Genomic DNA, 26,317 nt, shown 5'->3' with positions numbered 1-26,317 from the left:
TTGAGTTTGACAGGGTACATTTATTCAAAATTTGTCAAAATTTAAATCATGATCATGTGATAGGAGCAGAATTTGGCCATTCAGCCCATCATGTCTACTCCGCCATTCAATCATGGCTGATCTATCTCTCCTAACCCCATTCTCCTGCCTTCTTTCCATAACCTCTGACACCCGTACTAATCAAGATTCTATCTGTCTTAAATTTATCCACTGACTTGGCCGCCACAGCCTTCTGTGGCAAAGAATTCTACAGATTTATCACCATCTGACTAAATAAAATTCTCCTCATCTCCTTCCTAAAAGAATGTCCTTTAATTCTGAGGCTGTGACCTCTGGTCCTAGACTCGCCACGAGTGGAAACATCCTCTCCACATCCACTCTATCTAACCTGCAAACATGCTTGTCTGTCGATTAGCACACAAATGGGCAAATCTATTAACTATCATTGTGCAGTCGAGAGCACCCCAAGACTAAACCCACAAAATTTCTGGGAATTTAGCACCCAGAATTCCCACCATCCTACATGTTTGAGGAGTCTTGTGAATTGCAGAGTCAGATGAATTTTAGAATGTTGCCTGTTGGAATCTCTCCAAGTTGTACTTAGGAACCAAAATAATTGGAATTGCTGTATTATTCTAAGATTTACTGAGTGCTACTGAAAGGTTATAGGATTTACAAAATGACTTCAGTCTATAGAGAGAAATAACACAGAGAACTAAGTGGTATTAGGAACTGCCTGTGGATCATTCTTGATTTCATGTATTGCATGCAACAGTGGAACTTATAAATCATATGATATTTCTGGTCATTTTACCTTGTTACTTTTTTCTGTTCTATAAATTATCATGACATTTATATAATATGTTTTTTAAATCTCCTCCGGAATATTAAAAAAAAATCAACCAAGCAATCCGCAGATGTAGTTGACCAAAATGTCAGATACACTGTTAGCAATAATTAGAGAACATCGTTCTCAGAAACTGCCAATTGTGATGGTTTCCTTGCACCTGGTTTAGAGTCAGTTGAGACGGCTACACACATTTGCAATACAACCTGGCAAGTTCTATGCGTCGTGTCAAAGAGAACACCACAGGAGTCCATGGTATATACACAAGGCACCAGGAGAGCCAATGAAGGCTCCCACTATTTCACTTGAACCCTCGATAGTCATACACGACAATAATTTAAACTGAATGGTTTGCTCTTGAGGCAACAGGTGGCACCTCTGACCCCAGCATGAGGTAGGGTGAAAAGTGTTGCAGGTTGACCTTGTTGGAGTTTACTGAGAAAAATAGATGCTGGAACAAGCAACTTAGCTGGTCTAATGAATGCATATATTGTTAATAAATTGTAATCGTTTTACAAATTATTGTTATAAATGTAAAATTGGCTCGACTGCACATAAATCGTGCTTCAGAATTTTTGATAGGTTACATGGGGATAATCTTGACCCCAGTATGCACTTGCCTGAATGAGGGGGAAGGATCCATCAACATGCCTGCATGAGATGGGCCTAGACTCACTTAACGCAGCACTGTTGTGAAATCAACATTTAGCTCTTAGCCATGACTCGACTGTCAGCACTCTGCTGAATCACAAACTGGTGGATTCAAATTTCATCCCAGAGATCCAAGCACAAAATGTAGGTTCACTTTTCAAAAGGAAGACCGCAGTGACAGCAGTACCGAAAATTTTGACATGCCTTTGTTGTTGGAACATCGTTGCGAGTCATTCCAACACTGTTCGTGAAAAGCAAACAAAAAAGCAAGTGCTCCATTTACAAGATGCACCCTGAAACTCATATTGTGCGTCTCCGTAATGTGTCCCCAGTAATATGGTGCAATATCCCACAGTATGTAGCAGAGCAGGTGCAGTCATTTCTTAAAGAGACAAACACAAGCAGCACTCTTCTGGCTACAGGAAAGTGTTACTACTGAAGTAATGGATGTTAGAAGCCAAGTGGGAGAGTGCTTGCAGGGGGTCAGTGGAACAGGAGGTGTGTTCTTTGTATGAACTTATCCAGGGCTACATCCATGCTCTTGTTAGGGAGGTTGTCTCTGTAAAGACACAAGTGCTGTGTATAAATGCCTGAACTTTGTTGACGGCTGAAAATTGGGGAAATCCCTGTATTGACACCGCCTGCTTCTGAGGGCTGATAAAAGAGTAGGTGGTCTCCTCCCCTTCAATGTGCCGCTTTGGTGACCTTCCCAACAGAGTACTGAGTAATAGAGTGTGAGATACAGCAGAGATTAGCAACAGCAACCTGGAGTGATCCTGAGAGTGGGGAACGGAGGGTGACTGTGACCCCAACCTCCATGGGTATTGCAGGCAAAGAACAGTAGTAAGCCTGTCATGAGGTTGCAGGAGGTCACAGATAACAGCAAATACCTTAAAATGGCATAATTTCAGGAGAACCAGACTAATATTCAGATCAGTGAGACTGAAAATCTTGCTGTGGATGAATTTTGTGCATTGGTCGGGGTGGGTGATTGCAATCTTCACGTGGTCCGCCCTGTTTCGACGAATGCAATCAACCCGGCGTGCACAATCAAGTAAGACCAAATAGAACAAGTTGTCCTACAATTTTAGGCTGTGCACGCCATACGCAAGAAGAAGAAGAAGTGCATTGGTCTATTATTGTCGCCATACAAAAAATTTGCATGATCGAATGCAAGCCTTTTCAAGAAAAGGGGCTTGAATTTTCTGACAGGCAGTAAAATATGGGAAATATGCATATGATTTGGAGTATTACGTACAGTTATGGTTGCCTCATTACTAGAGAGATGTGGAGCATTTGGAGAGGGTGCAAAGGAGGTTTACCAGAATGCTGCCTGAATTTAGGATTTCAGCAACATTAAAAGGGTGGATAGATGAATTGTTTTCTCTGCAATGTTGGAAGTTGAGAGAAAACTTGATAGAAGTATGTACAATTATGAGAACCGTAGATAGGATAGACAGTCATTATCATATTCCCAGGGTGAAAATATCCAACACGAGAGGGTATAGCTATAAGGTGAGAGGGGGAAAGTTTAATGGAGATGTGCGGGACAAGATTTTACTTTGGTGTCACGTGAGTGACTACGTGAAGAACCCCGCCAGGACGCATGCGTGTCATATCGCTTTCACGCTTGCGAAACGACAGGTGGGGTGGAGCGTTCTCCCGCAGCGGTAAGTTTGAAACCGCGACCTGCAGGTAAGTAATTTACTCTGCGGTAGTGTTTGTCCCCGCGCTGTTTTTACACAGGGGGGGGAAGCTGGACAAAATAGTGTCCACAAGTGCTGCGGGTGAAGCTGGCTGGGGAGGACCGCGAAGTTGCGGGAGCCAGCAGCAGCTGAAGGCACAAGCCCCGTAAGTGGGATCAGCTGTGCCGACTTTTGGTCCCGCGCCGGCCAGAACACCACGGCCGGGCGGGAGACTATTCAGAATGGGGCCGTCGACTTTGACAAGTCGAAACGGCAGGAGGCGGGGTGGAACGACGTTCCCCCGTAGCGACAGTTTAAACCACGACCTGCAGGTAAGTAAAACTGCGGTCTTTGTTCTCCCCATACTGTTTCACAGGTGGGGAAACATGGAGAGCTGTGCAAATAACGGCAGGCGGCACAGGAATCACCCGTAAGGGAACCGCTGTGCCCAACTTCGCTCCCGCACCGGCCAGATTAAACACCATGGCTGGGCGGGAGACCATACAGAACGGAGCCGTTGGCTTTGACAAGTCAAAACGGCAGGAGGAGGGGTGGAAGACGTTCCCCCTTAACAGCAAGTTTTAAGTCTGGACCTGCAGGTATGTGATACTGCGGTCTTTATTGTTCCCATACTGTTCTACAGGTGGGGGGAAACATGCACAAGGCAAAGAAGTCGACCAGAGCTGGCGGGGGAAGACCGCGGAGTTGCGGACGCCAGCAGCGGCCGGCGGCACAGGAATCACCCGTAAGGGAATAGCTGTGCCCGTCTTCACCCCCGCACCGGCCAGATTAAACACTGCGTCTGGGCGGGAAGGCAAGAAGAAAACCAAAAGAGTCGAGGACTGATGAGTCCGACTTTGGGCGGCCAGCGACCGTGAGCGCTGGAGCCGGTTGGAGCGGCTTATGGAGCCGAGCTCCAACATGACAGACTCCGGGAGAAGGAGTCTAGTCACTGTAGGGCACTATGTAAAACCCACAGCAGCACCTCTTGTAGGGCTGCACATTGCATCTCCCTCGTCAGAGGGAAGTACTGGGGGGGGTCAATTTTGGGCTGACCCTGAAGAGGGGTTTTGACGAACAAAACTACAAGTGTGCAGGGGGTGCAGGAAGGCAAAATCTACTGGTCATGGTGTCCAAATACATACAGCCAGACCACGATGGACACCACTGCAAAAATACTTGGGACCAGGAAACTGCGCATCCCTGAATGTTCCAGTCGTGGAAATAGCATCTGGAAACATGTCAGAGCAGGACTTAGGAAAGCCCTGGGGCTCATATAGGCGACAACATTAAGGATCTCCTACAGCCAAAGACAGCACCCTTATGCACCCACCAGCAGAACAAGAGAAGCTGGTGAAAGCTCAAAGGCCGGGCATACAGGACAGCGGTCTTTTAGACCATAGCCCAGACCGGCCTTTCTGGAAGATGCGCAAACCCCAACCCAAAAACAAACCCAGACACCGGCGCCTCAACCTCCACGAAGACCACACAGAAGAAGCAAACTTCCACTGGTAACAATGGAGGTAGGTGGGTCTGGTCCCTTACAAATTATAGGAAGAGTGGATAATACACACATTGGTGGGAGATTACACTCTTTTGGATACATGGTGTATATTAACTACAGACACTTATATCCTAAGCAGTATCCAGGGATATACCATTGAATTGTGCAAAAGGGGTAATGGGTAAACCCAACACGATTAGCTGGAATACATTGTACTATATATTCAGTACAAAATGGGAACTGGTAACTGCTAAAGGTCTGATTTCCAAAGGCTACTCCATGGCTAGCATCGAACTAAAAGATGCTTACTATTCAGTGCCTACACGGACTGATCACAAACGTTATTTTAAAAAATTCAACTGGATGGGGCAGCTCTGGCAATATAGAGCTACCAAATACATAATCATATGATCATACTAATTGTGGGCATAACTTTGGAGTTGGCCTAACTAGCTGTAAAAGCCACCATACAATTGGGTGAAAACTGGGGTTATCATCCATCCAGTTAAATCTAAACTAACGCCTACCAACATAATGGATTATTTGGGGTTCACTATTGACAGCTCACATGTCGGTGACTTTACCAAAGGACAAGGCTACAGTCTTAACTGAGGCCTGCAACAACCCCACTGACATCAGTGAACCGTCTATCAGATTGGTAGCAAGTATAATTGGCATATAGTGTCTGCCTTTCCAGCCACACAATTTGGACCTTTGTATTACCAAAAATCTACAAAGGGCAAAATACAAACACTCAAAGTTAATACTGGTCATTTCGACAGACCAATAAGCCACCAATCAAAGCTTATGGAATTAAAATGGTGGAGGGATAACATTTGGCATTGTTCCAACCCTATCGTTATCAGCAAACCCTTAGTGGTGCTACAAAACTGATGCCAGTGCGCTTGGTTGGGGTACTACCAATTTCCATCTCCATCTGTGGAGGTAGATGAAAGGCACAGGAGGCATCATTATCACAGACACTGGGCATAAACTACCTGGAAATGTGGGGTGCGTTCTATGGCCTGAAGTCATACTGCTCTGGGATAAATCACCAGCGTGTTAGACTACAGAGTGACAATCTGACTAATACAATTTGGTAATGGTGTATCCAGAGAAATATTGGAATATCAGCTACTTACCTACCAGGTAACCCAAAATTCAGTGACAGACATCAGGTCACGCAAATTCAATAAAATAAGACTTAATCACCAGTTACCAAACTGTGTTTCTTGGGAACCAGATCCTGGGACAGCAGGGACAGATGCTTTTCACTGCATTGAGGGGGCAATTGTTTATCTATGCATTCTCTCCTTTTCTGCATCATCAGTCGAGTATTACGAAAAATACAACAAGACTCAGCGTCTGTTAATTGGTAGTGCCGATTGGCCTACTTAACTATGGTTCCCTGTGATACTCAACATGGGGTTTAACCATGCATCACCATCCTGAAACAACCAGATTATTGGTTCATCCCACAACAGGGGAACCCATCCATGTCAAAAACAAACAAACCTATCAATTTGTAGAGTCTAAAGAAACCTCTACTGCAACTGGGACTGGCGGACCGAACATTGAACATTATCTCAGCGGGCCACAGACAGTCCACCAAAAACTATATCTGGTATAAATCAGGAAATAGGAGATATATAGTCACAAAAACAATATTACCTACAGTTTGATGAACATAACGTCTGTTCTCGAATTCCTGGCAGGCCTCCATTATGATGAGGGGCTCAGTTACAGTGCCATTAACTGCGCCAGAAGTACCCTATCAACATATCTATGGTGAGGATCAGAGCGTCATTCTGTTGGGACTCACCCCTGGTAACCAAACTTATGAGGGGAATTTTTAATATCTATCCCCAAGAACCAGGTACTCTCTAAATGGGATATGAATATTGCCCTAACGTTGCTAAGGAATTGGTCTCCAGCAACAGCTCTGTCCCTGCAAAGACTGACGCACAAACCAGTCATGCTGATGGCTTTGGTCACGGCACTAAGGGTACAGTCGTACATAAGTTAAGGCTGGACTATATGACTTCTTCAACAGGAATATAACGTTTCATATTACGAATTAGTCAAACAGAACAGACCGGGATCATCAGGCCTCAAAATAAAATTTAGGGATTACCCTACAGATATCGTCTCTGTATAATAAGACAATTATTGTTCTATATGGAGAACACCAAAAACATCTGAGGCTATGAGATGGCACTACTAATCAGCCACAAACAAACCCACAAAAAAGTGTCGGTTCAAACTATTTCCAGATGGCTGAACCAGGTTTTAACAACAGCTGGGGTGGATACTAACATATTCAAATCTTATTCCACCAGGGCTGCAACTACATCGGCAGCTATGGGGTTGGATGTACCAATGAACCAAATCCTCGAGACAGCAGGATGGATCAGGGGAAAATGTTCCAACTATTCTACCACAAACCAGAAGTTAAACTGGAACTTTGCAGAGCCAATTTTAAGTTCTGTAATATAATTTCACCCCATAAATAGGGGCTATAATTTGTTGTTAACAATTTATCATGGATTTCAATGTTGGATTCATGTCTAAACATGTTAACACAATTCTTCCCACAGTCAATTAAGGCAGATGTGATGCATGGACTCATTTCCACGGCATGAAATCACAGAGCTTTGAAATCTTCACGTAGTCACTCACGTGACTCCGAAGTAAAATAGTAAGATTAAACGAGAACTTACCAGTTTGAAGTTTGATCGTTATTTTGAGGGAATACGTGCCCTCCGCTCCCATCCTTGATCATATACTCAACTGGTATTTTCTTCTCTAATCTTACTATGTTCAGTCATTACAGTTATCTGTGATTTCACACCGCTGCTTTGAAGAATGACACGCATGCGTCCTGGCGGGGTTCTTCACATATTCCCTCAACGTACTCCTCATAAAATAACGATCAAACTTCGAACTGGTAAGTTCTCGTTTAATCTTACTATTTTTACACACAGAGATAGTGGTGGAGGCAGCTATGGTAGCTAGGAAGTGCAGGGATTAGCGAGATATGGATCATGCACAGGCTGATGAGATCAAGTTAACTTGGCATCATTTTCTGCACAAATTGTGAGCGGAAGGGCCCATTCCTGTGTTGTACTGTTCTATGTTAATTGTTCTGTCCTGGATTAATAGGATTTTCAATGTTAAAGCACTGTTGTAGTGGGGTGGGGAGTGAGTGGGGTGCTTCATGGTTTTCCAGCTCACTGTCTTTCAGCACTGTGGCTGAACTGTCAGAAAGGTCTGAAAGATCCCATAGTGCTATCTAATGAAAATCATTTTTGGGATCTTTCTGTTCACAGGTTGCCTGTTCTATCCTACATAAGATTGTGGCTGCTCTTCAATGTACTCGATGGCAAGAATGCACTGTATTTATTGGTTTATTATTGAAACGCTTACCAAGATATAGTGAAAATTTGTTTTTGCACCTTCCGGTCAAATCATAGCATGCACGAATGCAATCAAACCTATACACAAGTACCCCAGGTAGAACTAGCACAACAAAGTGAAAAGCAAACTAAGTGCAAAATATAGTGTTACAGTTACAGAGAAAGTGCAAATAAAAAAGTGTGTGAGCTGTAATGAGGTAGGTTGGGAGATCAGTACTTCACCCTTGGCTAATGAGAACTCTGTTCATTAGTCAGATAACAGCAGGAAAAGAGCTGTTTTTGAATCTGGTGGTACCTGCATTCAAGCTTTTGTATTTTCTGCCCAATGGGAGAGGGGCTAAGAAGGAATGATGGGGATGTAAGTGGTCCTTGCACATGTTATAAATTCAAGTCTTTCTCTCTGTACTTAAGTATTGATCAGATATTTGAGAAATAGGTCATTGTTCTTCAATTCTTTACAATCTAATTGCATTAGAAGGGAAGAAAGCAGTACACAGCAAACAGCATTTTATTTCTCAAATTCAGAAACTTGAAAGAAGTCTGGCCCCGCTCTGATTAGTTAACTCGGCACAAATGGGAACCACTTGGTCTGAATGGCTCAGTACAGCGCCACTACTTGGTAAGCTGCAGAGAGTTTGAGTGATTTATGGTTGGAATTTCTGCAGGGATTCTCCGACTCTCCTGAGCATCAGTGAAACTCCTGGAGAAAATCTTGCAAGCACCAAAAGAAATGCCGTTTTCGCAGGGGTGCCACTTAAGTTATGACAGGCGATTGGGAGAGTCCCCCACGAGTTCCTCTCCAAAGTTAGTTTGCATGATTTATTGGGACACCACGACCCACATCATTCACCAGATGGAATTCTAGAAAGCTGACGGATGTGCAGTTTTGCTCTGAGCGATGTTCATGTGGCAGATTCCGAAGCAGCGTTCCCTGCATTCCCTGCGTTCCCTGCGTTCCCTCCTGTGCTCATTTTTACACTGGCATGTTTTGTCATTGTGATGATGAAAATAAATTGCCTCAACATGGACCATTTCACAACGTTATGCAATTAAATTATATTAACTAATCCTTTCCTCATGCCTTGCATAGAAAATAATTAGAAATTATAAAGTTAGTACAGATCCACTTGGGAACCTCCTCCAATTAAAACAGTGGCAATTTTATAGCTGGAATAATCTCACTTTAAATTTCCTTAGAATTCCACATATGTCCTAAATATTTTATGAAGCAAAGGCTAGTGTTCAGTGTTTATTGGGGCAACATCTATTTGGGTATTACATTTTAAGAGTGTTTACTTTTGACTTAAGCTCTTGGTAGCCCAAGATACCACTGGGAAACATTAAGCGTAATACAGCTGAAGAAAAGGGTCACAAGGTTACTTACCCTATAAAGTTCATGTAAAATGAGGGTTGGGGCCATTGTTTATAGCAGTACTGCAACACTCAACTTTCAAATAAAAAGCCTGGTTATAAATCGTTATGGACGAGGAATATAATCACCGGGAAATGAATTGAAGCTAAATGCAGTTCAGTACCACAATGCTTAGTAAACAGATTAGATCCTGATATATCAAAACAATTTGAGAACATTATGCTTCAGTGGATCTGTGTGACGTTTCACAAGGGACAATATAGCTGAGATGGTATGACTAGGGAAGGTTGAGATGACATGCAAAATAGTGAGGGCTAAACCCACAGTGTGCACCGTGTCAATTAAGTGATGATGAGTTGACAGCCCATTTTAGGTCTCTCCTGATCTTTATTGCTGTTGACCTCAATGGTAGTAGACATGAAGAGAGATTGAAGACAGGCTGCTGGCCTGATAGCACCCATTCAATGAGAGGGTAAAAAGTAAAAAACTATGCCCCCTTGTCTGTTTCGGGCGATTCTGTCCTTCTCCATCATGATAAGTTGAGAGAGTCTGTTGCATCTTTTTGCAGCTTTGCTTCTCAAACAGTGTAAATGCTGGTGAGAGACAAGATTAAGAAACCCTTGCAAGCTTTCAGTTTGTGTTCTGCAGCATGATTTTACTGAGTTGAGTCATGCATTTCAGCCGATAGTAATGGTAATTCTCAGAGAGAGTCAGGAGTGTGTGGAAGCTGCCTTTACAACACAATTTCACCTTTTGTTTAGCCACAGAGACATCCTTAAGTGTGGTTTGCATATGGTGACAGAGAGGGAGAGGATATTGAGTGGGAGCAGATGGAGGTCCAAAACCCTAGAGAAAGTCATTGTGAGAAGGCTGTACCCGAAGGTAATACAGAAATGTGTGGGATTGACTTCACTGCAATCCATAATTAAGCTGTATCATTACAGCCTCATTTTTGTGAACCGTCAAATAACTGATTAAACAACATCATTAATTTGTTAATAATTCCACTGACACGAACTGCCATCCAAATTACTTCACCCTTTTGGACCAATAAGAGTAAAGCAGATAGCTGTGTAGATAAAAGTATTATGTATGTTTATTATGTTTTCTATTGAGTACTGTGATTACGACTGCTGCTGCTGCAAGGAAGAATTTCCATTGTTCTGTTTTTGGCACAAATGACAATAAAACACTCTTGACTCTTATGGACTGAGAATGCTTCTGCTGCTCCTCCAGATAGGATGATATTCCTCGCCTTCCTATAGGCATTGGCGGCGTTCCTTTTGGTTTAATTTTTCAAGAGCAGGTAAATGATAAGCATTTACTTTGGAAGCAAAGAAGTAATGTTTCAAAACACATCAGTCGCTCAGAAAAACTGCAATATAAATGCATGCATAACCAAGGCTAAATGTGTCAATGGGAGATGAATGTGCAATGACCTTGCATTCTCCTTACTGATGAGCAAAGGCTATCCCATTGAGCAGTGTAACTTGCCAGTACGGTTTTGATAAAGGCAGTGATTTAATGTTTCTGCAGATTTATTTTTACACGAGAAAGATTTCCTAACATCTAGTTGCTGAGGAAAAGAGTATGATAGATAAGGAGATGAGGAGAGCCATGAGTGGTCAATTTTGGATTGGCAATGATTTGAGAGATCATGCAACTTGTTCCTGCTATATTTGACAGCTCTTGGAGTAGTGGAGCTTCCTTAATACAGCCAGAAATTCTTGAAAAAAAATCATTAATTTCATCCTTTCGAAGCTTCCAGCTAATATTTTCAAAGCCACATAATGCAATATGTTCACCATCTGGTACTTGTTATGTGTGCACTTCAGTTTTGTTCTGCTACTTCACTGGTCTTACATTGGGGCTTTTCTTCAGGTCTGATGTTATTTTTTCTGAATTTGCTTCCATCTGTGCTGGGTATCAGACAGGGTGTTAACCTTCTCCCTCGTGTTCTCCCATTCCCTTAAGGCTATTGAAGTACCCTTCCTTCCTGTACATGACATTTCTTTATTCCACCACATCCAGGTTTAGGTTTATTATTGTCGGGTAGAGTGGAAAGCTTTGTTTTGCTTGCTATCCAATCAAATCAGATAATGCTATACTTAAAAACAATCACGCCAAACACAAGTACAATAGGTAGAAGAGTCTCGACCCGAATTGTCACCTATTCCTTCTGTCCAGAGAAGCTGCCTGTCCCACTGAGTTACTCCAGCATTTTGTGTCTATCTTCAGTGTAAACCAGCATCCGCAGTTCCTTCCTACACATTTTATCTGCTCCACTGTGAAACCTCCTCAAGGTATGCCTACTTTGTTCTCCTCCTCTCTCTGATGTTCTGCAACATCCTCTCTCGCTGCTCCCCCTCTGTGATTCCTATGTTCTCCAACTCTACAGCTCAGTCTGAAGAAGGGTCTCGACCCGAAACGTCACCCATTCCTTCTATCCAGAGATTCTGCCTGTCCTGCTGAGTTACTCCAGCATTTTGTCTCTTCAGAACAAAATATAAACTACGGGGGGTGCAAAATGTAGTATTCAGCATAGTAGCCAACCTGTTCAATGTTCGCAATGGGGTAGAGGTGAATCTAGGTAGGAAGCTGCACCTGAGAGTGCTGGTGTGCATTTATCCAATTCACATACATTCTATGTCTACCTTTACATGTGCCCACTGTTGATTTCTTTCTCTATATTCACAACATTACTGTAGACTCCTGAAAGACCATGATTTAAAAGTCCACAGCAACACTGTTGTGATACCCGAGGTAAAATTATATCTGCAAATCGCCTCCATTGCCGACCAAGTAGGTCAGGATAGAAAGATGATTTAAATAGGGCTATTTGGTGCAATAAAATATGTGATATTTCTGCTAGAATCACAGCAACAATCCTCAAATTAAAACGAGCCCCCTTTGTAGGCAATAATAAATTGCTTGCTGAAGGCGTTGGGCTTGCTTGTTATTTTTTAGATGAGGTCGTTCATGGTGGTGCCCAGTTTTACTAGTCCTACTGTTGCAATTCCACCGAGACTGATAGGACATCCTTTTATTGGATAAATGGTAAATACTGGAAGTTTGGATGGGACCTGGTGTATGTGAGTTTTAAATCTGTTTTCTAGTCATTATGGTGTATTCACAAATGCAATGTGCAGGAATATGCCAGAGAGGCTATGGAAGTTTGGTCCACTCTTTGCTATTGTTTTTTAAAACACTGACAGTGATGTGCTCATCGGCTTGTTACTTCAGCAGCATTTCTGGCATATCTTTTACGAACTATAACACAATGCTGTAAATCAGGTGGACTAACAGTATAACTTAAACCCCAAATTTTATACATTCTGTGTGCTGAGAAATGGTTTAGATCGTCTATTATATATTTTTTATGGACTCCTATTCTCCCTCTCTTCAAGGCACCAGTTTGCTGGGATTAGTAATCCTTTAATACTGCACTCAAGAGACTGGTTCCTCATATTCATATTGGTACTGATTTGTAATGCCCCTGTCCCACTTAGGAAACCTGAACGGAAACCTCTGGTGACCTTGCGCCCCACCCAAGAGTTCCATGAGTCGCCAGAGGTTTTGGTCATTTGTCTGGAAAGCCTCGACCGAAGCGTGAGCTGCATCAACTGACCAAAGTTGGGTTGGGTTCAAACCAGATTTTAACTTTACATCTCTATTTTTCAAAAGCACTTTGGAGAATTATGAGAATTAATGCGAATGGTGCAGAAGTCTTTCGTTTCATTCACAGTTAATGACTGAGCATTTAAAGGATCATTGGACTGATGCAAACTGGGATTTCAAATCATTTCAGTCTTTCCTAATGCTGGACAAATGTGAAGCAAATTTTGTCAGATTTTCATGATTGTCAACTTGCTTTTCTTCCTATGGTGATGTGATCAAAATATGACAGAGGAGCAGGAGTCAACAGTACAACTTCTCAACTTTATGATGCAATATTCTCTATCACAGCTCTTTCTGTAGCCTACATCTTAACTCATTTGTTCGTATACCTGCCTCTGTTTCAAAACATCTATGCTCTTAAAAGCAACAATCAAAACTTAAAAAGCAACCAAGTCCAAAGGCTTTAAGAAACATATGATTTTCAATGGCATTGCATTGCAGTATTTTTAATAATATATTTCAGTAAATCCCAATCAGCCAACAGTTTAGCACAGGAGTTGAATGTAAACAGTGACGGATATTTGAAGTCAATAAATCATGCTGTGGACAGGCCACAGGGCCCATTGTTTCCCAGTCATTATGTGACAGCAGTGGGACGAGTACTGCAATAGAAATAAAAGTAAGGTGGCCGGTGATCATATCTGTCATGCAGCTATGATAACTTCCCTTTTGATGGTTTTGAGCAATGGATTCAGCACTGTGGGAATAAACTTAGCCGCATAATTCATGGTTTACATTCTCTACACTCGTGGATCCGTGGATCATCCTCGTAGGCATTCTCTGCACAGTACTCAAATGTCACTCATTTCTTGTGGACCAGAACCGGGATTATAAATTCCAATTGCAGTCTGATCAGAGCACCACAATGTTTGAAGGTCGAAACATCGAAAAAGAAAAACGAATCCTTGTCATTATGGTCATGTCAACATATTGCACCACAGTCTTCCTAGTTTACTCATAAATCTATTGCTGTGTGTAGCTGGATTATGAGGAAGTGCAGTCTGTCACATTACATTTGTCATCATTTTACAAGGGTGGAGCTATTTTGCCACTGGTAATATTTAAATAAAACCGCAAACAAATCCAAACTGACTTACTGTAGACAGTGGTTTCACAGTGAAAGTGGTGCCAGGTGGGATATGCTATTCAGAACCCTGAAAGTAATTTGTCCCATCCGGGATCTTTTTCTAATTGTGAAAACTCTGCAGTAAAATCAGCATTCAAGCAGCAGGAAAACAACCATCATTGTATGTGTGTGGGTGACTTGGCCTGTGTATGCATGTGTGTATGTCCTAGCCTGTGTGTGCATGTGTGTATCTCCGCGAGTGTGTGCATGTGTGTATCTCCGCAAGTGTGTGCATGTGTTTGCCCATTTTATTTCAGAAGATATTTAGAAAACAGAGCAGAGGGTATAAAACAGTGACATCTTTTGTAACTGCATGGTATTCAATGCATTAAAGAGGTCCAATGTATGGTATGTGCAGGGCCTTGAAATGAAGTAAGTGGGATTTCTTTAGTTCCATGATTTACATACTGGGGTTGTTTGGAATTCGGAACGAGTTTTCACTCTGGCATGCTCAGAAATGTGTCTCCCTGTCAAGCACATCGCAGGCCATTGTTGATCATCAGTTGGTCAATTTGGCTCATTTTAATGCAACCTGCAAGCATAAGCTAATCTGAAGCTATAGGATTCTTACCAGAACAAGCTGCAGGGAACTTATCCATTCCTGATGTTGATAAACTGAAGTTGCAGCTACTTAAACTCCAGTGGTTGTTTGGGGGTTAACAACTCAGGCTTATTACCAACCTGGACATAATAGGAGATATTGTGTATCCTATATTAAGTAAATGGAAAAAGTACACATTTGTATTTTGTTACAGTTCCTGAAAGGAATCAGATAATTCTGCACAAAATTATTTATCTGACCACCATCACCTTGCTGTTTGTTGGAGGTTGCTATGCACAAAATTGGCTGTCGTGCTTTATTCATTATTGGAAGGGGTGCTCTACAAAAACACTACACTGATTGGAAAGCAAATTTTGACTTCCTGAAAGGCAAGTGGGAAAGTGCTATAAAATGCATTTTTAACATTTCTAAACTTGAGATCATCGTCTTTTTGTTTGTGTGTGTGTGTGTGTGTGTGTGTGTGTGTGTGTGTGTGTGTGTGTGTGTGTGTGTGTGTGTGTGTGTGTGTGTGTGTGTGTGTGTGTGTGTGTGTGTGTGTGTGTGTGTGTGTGTGTGTGTGTGTGTGTGTGTGTCATGTGGTGCAATGCATTCACCCACTAACCCAATGAATGAACTTGTGGAATCATATTGTAACTATATTTAGTTCATAGCTGGGATGTGGGTTCCATTGGTAAGACCAGATCATTCCATAATTAAAGTAGTGGTAAGCCACCTTCTTGAATCATTGCAGTCCATGTGTGGTCCCGTGTAATTTTGCACTCAGCAGCATAAATTGGTCTTAAAAATATTTGATGACTATTCATTGGCATGAACAAGAAACAATAAGAGGGCACCAGAAAATTGGAAGCAAATGTTTTCATCTATTGCTGTTGTGGTCTACTTGTAATAGTTACGTATGTACTGACAGCCTTAAAGGGCAATGAAACCTGATGCAATAGTAATAAACAAAAAGCAATTCATTAAAAAATAAGGACTGTTGGGAAAGATCAACAAAGTACGGTGAATTATATAGTTGAAATCCCCACAGACGTGATGGGCCAAATGGCCTATTCTCCAACAAGTTTGAAGTAAACAGCTTTTTTCCTACAAAGGAAAATTCTCAGTACTATTCCTAAAGATGGTGAAATTTGTTGATATGTTATGAACGGGGCTTGGCAATTAGAAAAAGGAAAATTAGGTCTGGATTTCATAGTCAAGTAAAAGTTACGTTGGAACTGGAATTGCCTTTTCTGTTCTAATTAAAGGCTCGGGGTCAGTAAAATCTACATGTTTTAAACAAATTCAGATGTACCAAATAGCTTAAAGAATGTGTCTTTTTTTTAAAAATATGATAAACGTCAATAGTTTCCTTGCATTAAACAAATCCATCTGTCCAGGGTTCAGAGCCAGTTGTGGAGCAACACGGCTTTTAAAAATACTTTTTTCACCATGTGGGTGGGGAAATCTTTGCTTTCCTTCAAGTTCCTCACTGGCTTTGTCATAGATTGAATATCCCATTAAGAACATATTCAAAGTATTCGACTAGCGTTCTATTTCACAAAATAATGTCTAGACTGACTATCATCAGAAATCTACCAACTCGAGGGATGATGAACAGAGAACAGTAAGGCAGAATAATATGATATCATGCAAGGAAGATACCAGTTTTGGTCTTGGCTTAGCTGTATCAGTCAAAGCAGCTGTCAGATAACAACAATTAGCTGGAAAATCCAAAACCCCATGGGGATGGGCCCATTAGGTAATATTTTGGCCACCATAAGATTGAAAAAATTTGATGTTCAGAGAGATCCAGCTGTTCTTTTACAGGAAGAACAAAGTTAATGAGCTGGTATAGTGACCAGCTAGGAAGGCAAATGGCATATTAGTTTTTATTGCAAGAGAATTTGAATACAAGAATAAAGATATCCCGTGGAATTATATACAGGAAACCCTTGTTATAATGGGTCATAGCAGGGTGGAGGGGGATGGCATGGTGTTCGTTATTGCCGATTGTCGGCTGTAACCGAGTATGGTATTATCATTGTATGTAGTAATAATAATAATAATAATAAATACTTTATTGATCCCCTCGGAAATTCAGATGTCCAGAAGCCCCCAACCAACAAACCCACAGATTCAAAACGAACGCAGACAGAAAATACATAGAATACAATGTGGACACTACCTGAGAGCAATAAATACTTAAAAAGACCAATAATTAGCAGTTAAAAATTAAAAATTGCAAAATGCATCCCCCTACAGCCGAATTATAAAATCTAATGGCTGCAGGGGTGAAGGATCTCCTGAACCGCTCCGTTCTACAGGGCATGGAGAGGAGCCGGTTGTGAGTGCTCTTTTGACTCTCCAGAATTATATGGAGGGGATGCCCGGGGTTTTTCAGGATGACCTGCACCTAGTAGAAACAAAGAACTGCATATGCTGGTTAATACACAAAAGGATGCAAAGTGCTGGAGTAACTCAGCATGCCAGGCAGCATCTCTGAAGAACATGAATAGGTGACATTTCAGGTCAGACTCTTCTTCAGACTGATTCACTGCTGAGTTACTCCAGCACTTTGCAGCATTTCACCTAAAAAACAGTCGCCGATGCCACTGATCTGCACCAGCGAACTCTTCTTCACTAGCTGCCACATGATCTGGTTGACATGGCTGTTGTTGCCATTCATGCTGCAGCCCTTGGCTGGCAGCACCTTCTTCATGCCATGCCACTGCCAGAATGCGCTTGGTCATCGTGGGGATCCCTCCCCTCTCACCAGATGCCACTTCTTCCTGTTGGTCCTCGCTTTGCCCACTCGGCCACTCACCTTCTCCACTGCCGCCCTCTCCTCCTCTTCCCCTGGAGTTGCCAACATCCTCCAGCTTGGAAGATGTCAGCAATCGCAGGGGAGAGGGAGGAGGAGGAGCCGGCGGTGGAGAGGGGGAAGAGTACAAATGGACAATGAGAATGCCACCAGGAAGAAGCAGCAGCTGATGAGACCAAAGATGCCCTTGAGTCACTCAAGATAGGTAGTTCCAAAGAGACTTTGAGAATATCCTTGATTCACTTCCTTTCTCCTTCTTATAATCATTTGTCATGAAGGAGCAGAAGAGAAAAGTATCTGTTTTGGGAATCTTATGCTGGGCTTGCGAGTGATGTGGACTGCCTATTGTGGCCAGCTGAGTATAAATATACTCTTGCTTATCCTGGCATGTTTTAGAAGGTTGTGCAGAGAAAACTTTGATGGTGTCTCTCCATTCTGTTATGTGCTCATTATGGAAGCATACAAAAGGGAGGGAGACACTGTTACCCAATTGACCATTCAGACAGGTAAGCAACTATGGTGGATGAATTTTCTCATCAACGTCTGCCTTTATTGAGAGGTGGCTTCCATGATCTGGAAAGCTTCACTTTTCCCTGAGCCTTGCCATGGCCTGACTGTCTGTCTGAAGAACGTCACCTACTCCTTTTCTCCAGAGATACTGTCTGACCCGCTGAGTTACACCAGCTTTTTGTGTCTATCTTCGGTTTAAACCAGCATCTGCAGTTCCTTCCTGCACATGGACTTTTATTGTTGTGCAGTGGGATCAGCTAGGTAGAAAAGTGTAGACTTTGAATATTTAGTAAGAGGCAGTTTGAATGAAGGCTTCTATCATCATCAAACTCAGCTGTTTCTCTTTCCAAAGATGCTGCCTGATGTTCAGGAGACATTTTCTGTTTTTATTTCGGATTTCCAGCATACTCCGTTTTTAAAGATATTTTCATTGCCTGCTGCAACATACCTCTGAAAGACTATGCCGCCTTAGTTACTCTGACTGAAGATCCCTGGTGCTTTTACTATTCAAATTTATGCCCTGTTGAAGTTATAACACTGCTAATGCCAGACACAAGTTTGGAAGCAGATGACTGAAGTATTAAAACCTAATGCACTGAAGAATTTCCTATGCCCTGTTCATCTTCATTTCCATGATGGTTTCTGCTTGGAAAAATCTGCATTTTTGAAGAAGCAAAAATATCAAGCAGTATTCCACTTCTGCACCATTTCTCAGATGACTGATATTCTCAGATATTCTGTCTAGATCCCTCCATCCTCCATTTGGCAATCATGTTCCCTGCTTCCAAGACGTAATCTCCATCTCAGGTTGCGTTTTCTCTGGTTCATCACAGCTCTCCTCCATTTCCACCTTCTCGAGTTTCTTTCTCTCTAACTTCCTGAAGCCTTGTCTACACCCTCTTAATTTCCAGGTGCTTTCTCTTCATGTCCTGTTTAGGAAAGCAATTATTTGCTGCAGCATTTGTAGCTCAACAAGTGCATCTGGTATAGTGTAGGGTGGCTGCTTTGCAGCAGAATGAAACAGAATCTAAGACTTATGAAATGGTTACATGCTTCAAACATGGATGAATGGTAGATTTTGTCCTTGTTGTGCTGTTGGAGTTTGAGGACATATTTCTCTTCCCATACCTATTGTAAAGCATATGTGAACACGTGCGCAACTGGAAGGTTCATAGATATGTTACAAGTTACAAGTTTTCAGGAACATTGATGCAGATGTCATTGTCTGCCGCTGATGTTTCTTGATCCGGTCGTGCCTCCCTTTCAAAATTTGTCATTTATACTTGCCTGGATGATTTACAAAGTGATGGTTAATGTTGAATCTAATTCAGTGAAGCGAGACGCTTGTGTTTTGAACAAAATAGTTGCTTAATGAATTAAGCTGTCCGTACTTGCTTCAAACCTTACTTTGGAGGTAATGCATATGTCTGTCCCCAAATTGTCACATGCGCCAAATTCAGATTTCACCCACTTTCCCCTTTTTAATATTCTTTACGATTGTTTGTTTTTATGTCTTTACAGGTTCTCTTTGCTTTAAACCAAACTCTTCTGCAACATGAGAGCCTCCGAGCAGGCAGCCTGCAGGCCCCTTACACAACAGAGGACCTCATCAAGCACTACAACTGTGGGGACTTGAATGCTGTCATCTTCAATCATGACACATCTCAAGTAAGGAACCACAGCTGTTATTTTGTTGGCATTTTCAATCGTGTCAAAATTAGTGCAGAGAAAGGGTCAATTGAAATGGAATTGAGGGTGGGTGGGGGAGGGGTGGGGGTGGTTGATGGGTGGGTGGGGTGGATTCAGGTTATTCAAAAAGATTAATATCATCTAATTGCAAGTTTATTATTAAGAGTTTGGATTGAATCACGATCTTTAGGTCAATTTCAAATCGTACAGTAAAGCAGGTTGTAAAACCTAGCTGGTTTAAATGGCTGCTACATATTTAAATGTGAACTCACCATTTTAAATAGTAACACCAAGATGAAGCTGGCACAAGCAAACCTCGGTAATCTGTTGTTTTTTAATGCTATTTACAGCGTTTCAGAGAAATTAGACAACAGCCTAACAAATGTTACATGAGTTTGTGGAGCCTTGCCAAACCAGTGTGGTTTCTGATTAGATTACAGTATGCTCTGGCATTGCATGCTGGCTTTCATGCTGGCTGTCAGCTCCTATTTAGGAGCATGCCTCAAATCCTTTGAAGACCATGAAAAAGTTTCTTATTTTGTCATTACTTCAAAACAAGATAAGATTATTTTTTTTCTGGCTATAATCAGTTGGATAATAGGAACATAATCTTTTGTTGCCAGTAATTATAAAGTGATTGTTTCTGTTAGATACTCAAAAGTATAGTTTAGCTGACTGCACCAGTCCTGTTTCCAAGGCTTCTGATGGAAATTTGTCAATCTGTGTCATCTCCAAGTCCCTCCTCGTGTATTTAAATGAAGCATCAGATATTTTCTATACAAAAAGAGTGGAAACTGAGATGCAGAAAGTTTGTGAATAGGTGCTAGTGACTATTTGATCTTTGTGGTGCAACAAGAACGTCTTCTCCAGATCTTGTAATTCAGCTACTATTCCATGTAAACCCATTGCACAGAAAGTGGATTCCATCTGTTTCTGAAGAAAGATCTCTTGCCATTTGCTTCCCGCAACTTTGAAGGCCTCCCATGTAAAAAAATATTTGTGCAGTACATCATATTCCACTGACATTTCCCTCACCTCCCCCATAGCTTCACAAATTATTTCAGAAGTACTTCATGGAAAATATTTGGTTTCAAGCCTATTTTATGATCCAATCTATTAAGTTTCTATTTTCAAACCCCCAGTGTTTTCACCAGGTTTCTGGCCCTCCAGAATACTGCAGTTTTTGTTTGCCCCCACTTCAGGGCAACATTCTCAGTGTCCAGAGTCCTAGGAGTACATTGGCTGCAATGTTTTCTTCATTTGCATTCTTTGGTCATTGTATATGTATCCAGTTTGTTCCAGAAGGCCAAAAATAAAGTATCTTTGCTTCACATCTGCAGGCAGTAAAGTTCAGATTCCAATCATACACTGAGCACCCATGTTACTTGTAATTCTCTTATCCTTTATGCCTGGACAACCAAGTCCTTCACGTCTCTACCAAAAGGAAGCAGCCAACAGCCACTCACTGTCCACTCTGTCCAGATCATTCTATCATATACTAGACTAAGTGGGACCCGTTGGGTCCCAGCTTCACACGGGAGGGCTGGTCCCCCAACGCAATATTCCACCTCTGCACCACTTCCAATATTGCTGACCGGTGGGGGGGGGGGGGGCGGCTTTCTGGAGCGCTAGTATGAACCATTTTAGAACCAATAGACATTTTTTGCAAGCTTTAGAACCAATAGACATTTTTTTGCAAGCTTTAGAACCAATAGACATTTTTTTGCAAGCTTTAGAACCAATAGACATTTTTTTGCAAGCTTTAGAACCAATAGACATTTTTTGCAAGCTTTAGAACCAATAGACATTTTTTTTGCAAGCTTTAGAACCAATAGACATTTTTTTGCAAGCTTTAGAATCAATAGACATTTTTTTGCCAGCTTTAGTACCAATAGACGTTTTTTTGCAAGCTTTAGAACCAATAGACATTTTTTTGCAAGCTTTAGAACCAATAGACACTTTTTGCAAGCTTTAGAACCAATAGACATTTTTTTGCAAGCTTTAGAACCAATAGACATTTTTTTGCAAGCTTTAGAACCAATAGACATTTTTTTGCAAGCTTTAGAACCAATAGACACTTTTTGCAAGCTTTAGAACCAATAGACATTTTTTGCAAGCTTTAGAACCAATAGACATTTTTTTGCAAGCTTTAGAACCAATAGACATTTTTTTGCAAGCTTTAGAACCAATAGACATTTTTTGCAAGCTTTAGAACCAATAGAAACACTTTTTGCAAGCTTTAGAACCAATAGAAACACTTGTTGCAAACTTTAGAACCAATAGACATTTTTTTGCAAGCTTTAGAACTAATGGACATTTTTTGTAAGCTTTAGAACCAATAGAGACACTTTTTGCAAGCTTTAGAACCAATAGACATTTTTTGCAAGCTTTAGAACCAATAGACACATTCTGCAAGCATTTTAGAACCACTAAGGGCACTTACATTTGAGTAGACATGTGTTCAGTGTTATTCACAGCTCAGAGAAACGTGACCCTCTGCCTTCCTCCATCTTGAAGAGACTGTGAGGCACACCACTTCCTGGTTTTATAGTTCCTCCCCCCTGTCGCCAGCGGGGGCAGCAGAGAGAATGGGGAATTTTGTAAAAACATTAATATCTCTGTCATTTTTCATCGACGGGAAAAATCCTCAGCACACATGCGGCGGAGGGGGGCTCTGAGCATGGTGGCCAAAAATGACGGCCGTAGGTGGCGGCGTTCTCTCGGAAATCGCAGCACAGATGGCCAAAACCGGTCAAGAACAGACTTTTAGTAATATAGATACTTGTATCAAATCTCCTCTCATCCTTCACTTTACATAAAACTGCTCCAGCCTCTCTGGCCCATCTTGAATATGTGTATAACAGAATCTTCCATATTGTACACCTCTAGATTTTGCCTGTGGTAGGTATGAGACACGATAACATACCTAGATCCACTGTCCTGATGCATTGTTACTGCCCCTCTTAGATGGGACATCTTGGTTGGCTTTGTCTCTATGATACACTCTGCCATCATCTCTCACTTCCTCAACCAAGGCAATTAATACAGATAGTGTCATCCATGTTATGTTGGCCCATATATTGCAGGATTAATGAGAGCAAAACTATTGGTGCTCATCGTGTTACAACATGAAACTGTCAACAACTTCAGGCTATTGGTACATAACAAAGATATTTCAATGTCCTCTAGCTGATACGGCACATCTCCACAGATTGTATAGTTTACAGCTACAGTATATCCATTGGACTGAGGGAAATCACTAGAAGTGACATAGTTACAAACTGAGTTTAAGTAGTTCCTTCAAATAAAATTTCCATAATATAGGGGATTTTAAAGTAAATACTAATATTCTGCCTTTTACTAATTATATATGCGACTATCCCAGTCTTTACATGATAACCCATATAATGTTTCATTAAAAAAAAGTAAAACTGTACCGTTTGGTGTCTAAAGTCCAAGCAAATGTTTTTGGTATGATTGGCTGCTCAGCTGGAACGGTTAGTTGAGATTGCAAGTACTGGGCACTGAGGATCCCATTAAGTAGACGTCTGACAGCAAAGGCCATCAGAAAGCGGCATCTTTATGCAACCATCTTCAAAGTCAATCCTGAGCACTATTCCTTCTCCACTGACTGGAGAAATTGGGCCACAGTATGGAAGTTGTCACTAATATATCTGTCACAGTGGCGCAGCGGTAGATTTGCTGCCTTACAACGAATGCAGCGCTGGAGACCCGGTTTCGATCCCGATTACGGGTGCTGTCTGTACGGAGTTTGTAAGTTCTCCCCATGAGTTGCGTGGGTTTTCTCCGAGTTCTTCAGTTTCCTCCCACATTCCAAAGGCGTACAGGTTTGTAGGTTAATTGGCTTGGTAAATGTAAAAATTGTCCCTAGTGGGTGTAGGATAATGTTAATGTGCGGGGATCGCTGGTCGGCGGGACCCAGTGGGCCGAAGGACCTGTTCTAGCTCCAGAAATAGTGGATGCATTAGTAATAATCTTTCAAAACTCTTTAGATTCTGGAGTAGTTCCTGAGGATTGGCGGGTAGCAAACGTAACCCCACTTTTTAAGAAGGGAGGGAGAGAGAAAACGGGGAATTACAGACCAGTTAGTCTAACATCGGTAGTGGGGAAACTGCTAGAGTCAGTTATTAAAGATGGGATAGCAGCACATTTGGAAAGTGGTGAAATCATTGGACAAAGTCAGCATGGATTTACAAAAGGTAAATCATGTCTGACGAATCTTATAGAATTTTTCGAGGATGTAACTAGTTGCGTGGATAGGGGAGAACCAGTGGATGTGGTGTATCTGGACTTCCAGAAGGCTTTCGACAAGGTCCCACATAAGAGATTAGTATACAAACTTAAAGCACACGGCATTGGGGGTTCAATATTGATGTGGTTGAGAACTGGCTGGCAAACAGGAAGCAAAGAGTAGGAGTAAACGGGTCCTTTTCACAATGGCAGGCAGTGACTAGTGGGGTACCGCAAGGCTCAGTGCTGGGACCCCAGCTATTTACAATATATATTAATGATCTGGATGAGGGAATTGAAGGCAATATCTCCAAGTTTGCGGATGACACTAAGCTGGGGGGCAGTGTTAGCTGTGAGGAGGATGCTAGGAGACTGCAAGGTGACTTGGATAGGCTGGGTGAGTGGGCAAATGTTTGGCAGATGCAGTATAATGTGGATAAATGTGAGGTTATCCATTTTGGTGGCAAAAACAGGAAAGCAGACTATTATCTAAATGGTGGCCGACTAGGAAAAGGGGAGATGCAGCGAGACCTGGGTGTCATGGTACACCAGTCATTGAAAGTGGGCATGCAGGTGCAGCAGGCAGTGAAGAAAGCGAATGGTATGTTAGCTTTCATAGCAAAAGGATTTGAGTATAGGAGCAGGGAGGTTCTACTGCAGTTGTACAGGGTCTTGGTGAGACCACACCTGGAGTATTGCGTACAGTTTTGGTCTCCAAATCTGAGGAAGGACATTATTGCCATAGAGGGAGTGCAATGAAGGTTCACCAGACTGATTCCTGGGATGTCAGGACTGTCTTATGAAGAAAGACTGGATAGACTTGGTTTATACTCTCTAGAATTTAGGAGATTGAGAGGTGATCTTATAGAAACTTACAAAATTCTTAAGGGGTTGGACAGGCTAGATGCAGGAAGATTGCTCCCGATGTTGGGGAAGTCCAGGACCAGGGGTCACAGCTTAAGGATAAGGGGGAAATCCTTTAAAACCGAGATGAGAAGAACTTTTTTCACACAGAGAGTGGTGAATCTCTGGAACTCTCTGCCACAGAGGGTAGTCGAGGCCAGTTCATTGGCTATATTTAAGAGGGAGTTAGATGTGGCCCTTGTGGCTAAGGGGATCAGAGGGTATGGAGAGAAGGCAGGTACGGGATACTGAGTTGGATGATCAGCCATGATCATATTGAATGGTGGTGCAGGCTCGAAGGGCCGAATGGCCTACTCCTGCACCTAATTTCTATGTTTCTATGTTTCTATGTATAACTAAAACTAAAACTAAAACTAAATCTATCTGTCACTGTTATTTTATTGTGGCCAAAAGGGGTAAAATGCAATTTTAAAACATTGCCAAACATTGACAAAGACACTAATTATATTATAGCTATTTATCCTGTCACCATTTAAGTTTTCATCTTTATAGAATCCTGGTCACACTTTCACTTTTTGCACCCTCGGACTTTTAGCTTAGTTTCGTTTTGAGATAAAGCATGGAAACAGGCCCTACGGGCCACTGAGTCTGCGCCGACCAACAATCCCCGCACACTAACACCATCCTACACACACTAGGAACAATTTACCATTATACCAACCCAATTAGCCTACAAACCTGTACATCTTTGGAGTGTGAGAGGAAACCCAAGACCCCGGAGAAACCCTTCGCAGGTCACAGGGAGAACATACAAACTCTATACAAACACCACCCATAGTCAGGTTTGATCCCGGGTTTCTGGTGCTGTAAGGCAGCAACTCTTCCACTGCGTAACCCTCCTGCCTTTCTTTGCTTTGTAAATATTTTTCTTCCTCTGTTTCAACTATCTTTATATGCTGGCTGGGTTTCAGTTCTGCGGACCGTTTAGTAACTCAATAAGTGAACATATTTTATTGGTGAGCTTAGACAGTGAGAAGTACTAAATGCTTACTAACCATGTCAGAGGAAGTGGGATGGGAGGGGAATCTGACCACAGCTGAGCCTGGCTTATTTCTGCAAGAATATTATACAATGGGGATCAGGGGAAGGAAAAGCATGACCGATTTACTTTTTCTTTCTCCTGCCAGGAATACTGAACTCAGTACTTCTGACATTGGCTGGTTCAGCATATGAAGGGGCTGAGTATAGTTCTTTCCTGTCCACCAGGCAATGCATTTCCTTATTGAGCCTTGGCGGTCCTTAAGCTGATCTCTGTTTGCTCTGCTAGTGTTTTTTTGATTTCTTTTAAATAACATTTTGAAA

General features: G+C 41.9%; 1 protein-coding gene across 1 annotated transcript in view; it reads left to right on the top strand.

The window, feature by feature from the left end:
* trabd2b (TraB domain containing 2B) overlaps positions 1–26,317 on the top strand; it is a 351,111-nt gene that overhangs the window by 141,630 nt on the left and 183,164 nt on the right. Inside the window, exon 3 of the mRNA XM_033028556.1 lies at positions 19,673–19,819. Coding sequence (XP_032884447.1) covers positions 19,673–19,819 — 147 coding nt within the window. The remainder of the gene's footprint in view (positions 1–19,672; positions 19,820–26,317) is intronic.

This window comes from Amblyraja radiata, chromosome 10, assembly GCF_010909765.2.
Source record: "Amblyraja radiata isolate CabotCenter1 chromosome 10, sAmbRad1.1.pri, whole genome shotgun sequence".
Taxonomy (NCBI): Eukaryota; Metazoa; Chordata; class Chondrichthyes; order Rajiformes; family Rajidae; genus Amblyraja; species Amblyraja radiata.
This window is presented reverse-complemented; position numbering and strand designations above follow the sequence as displayed.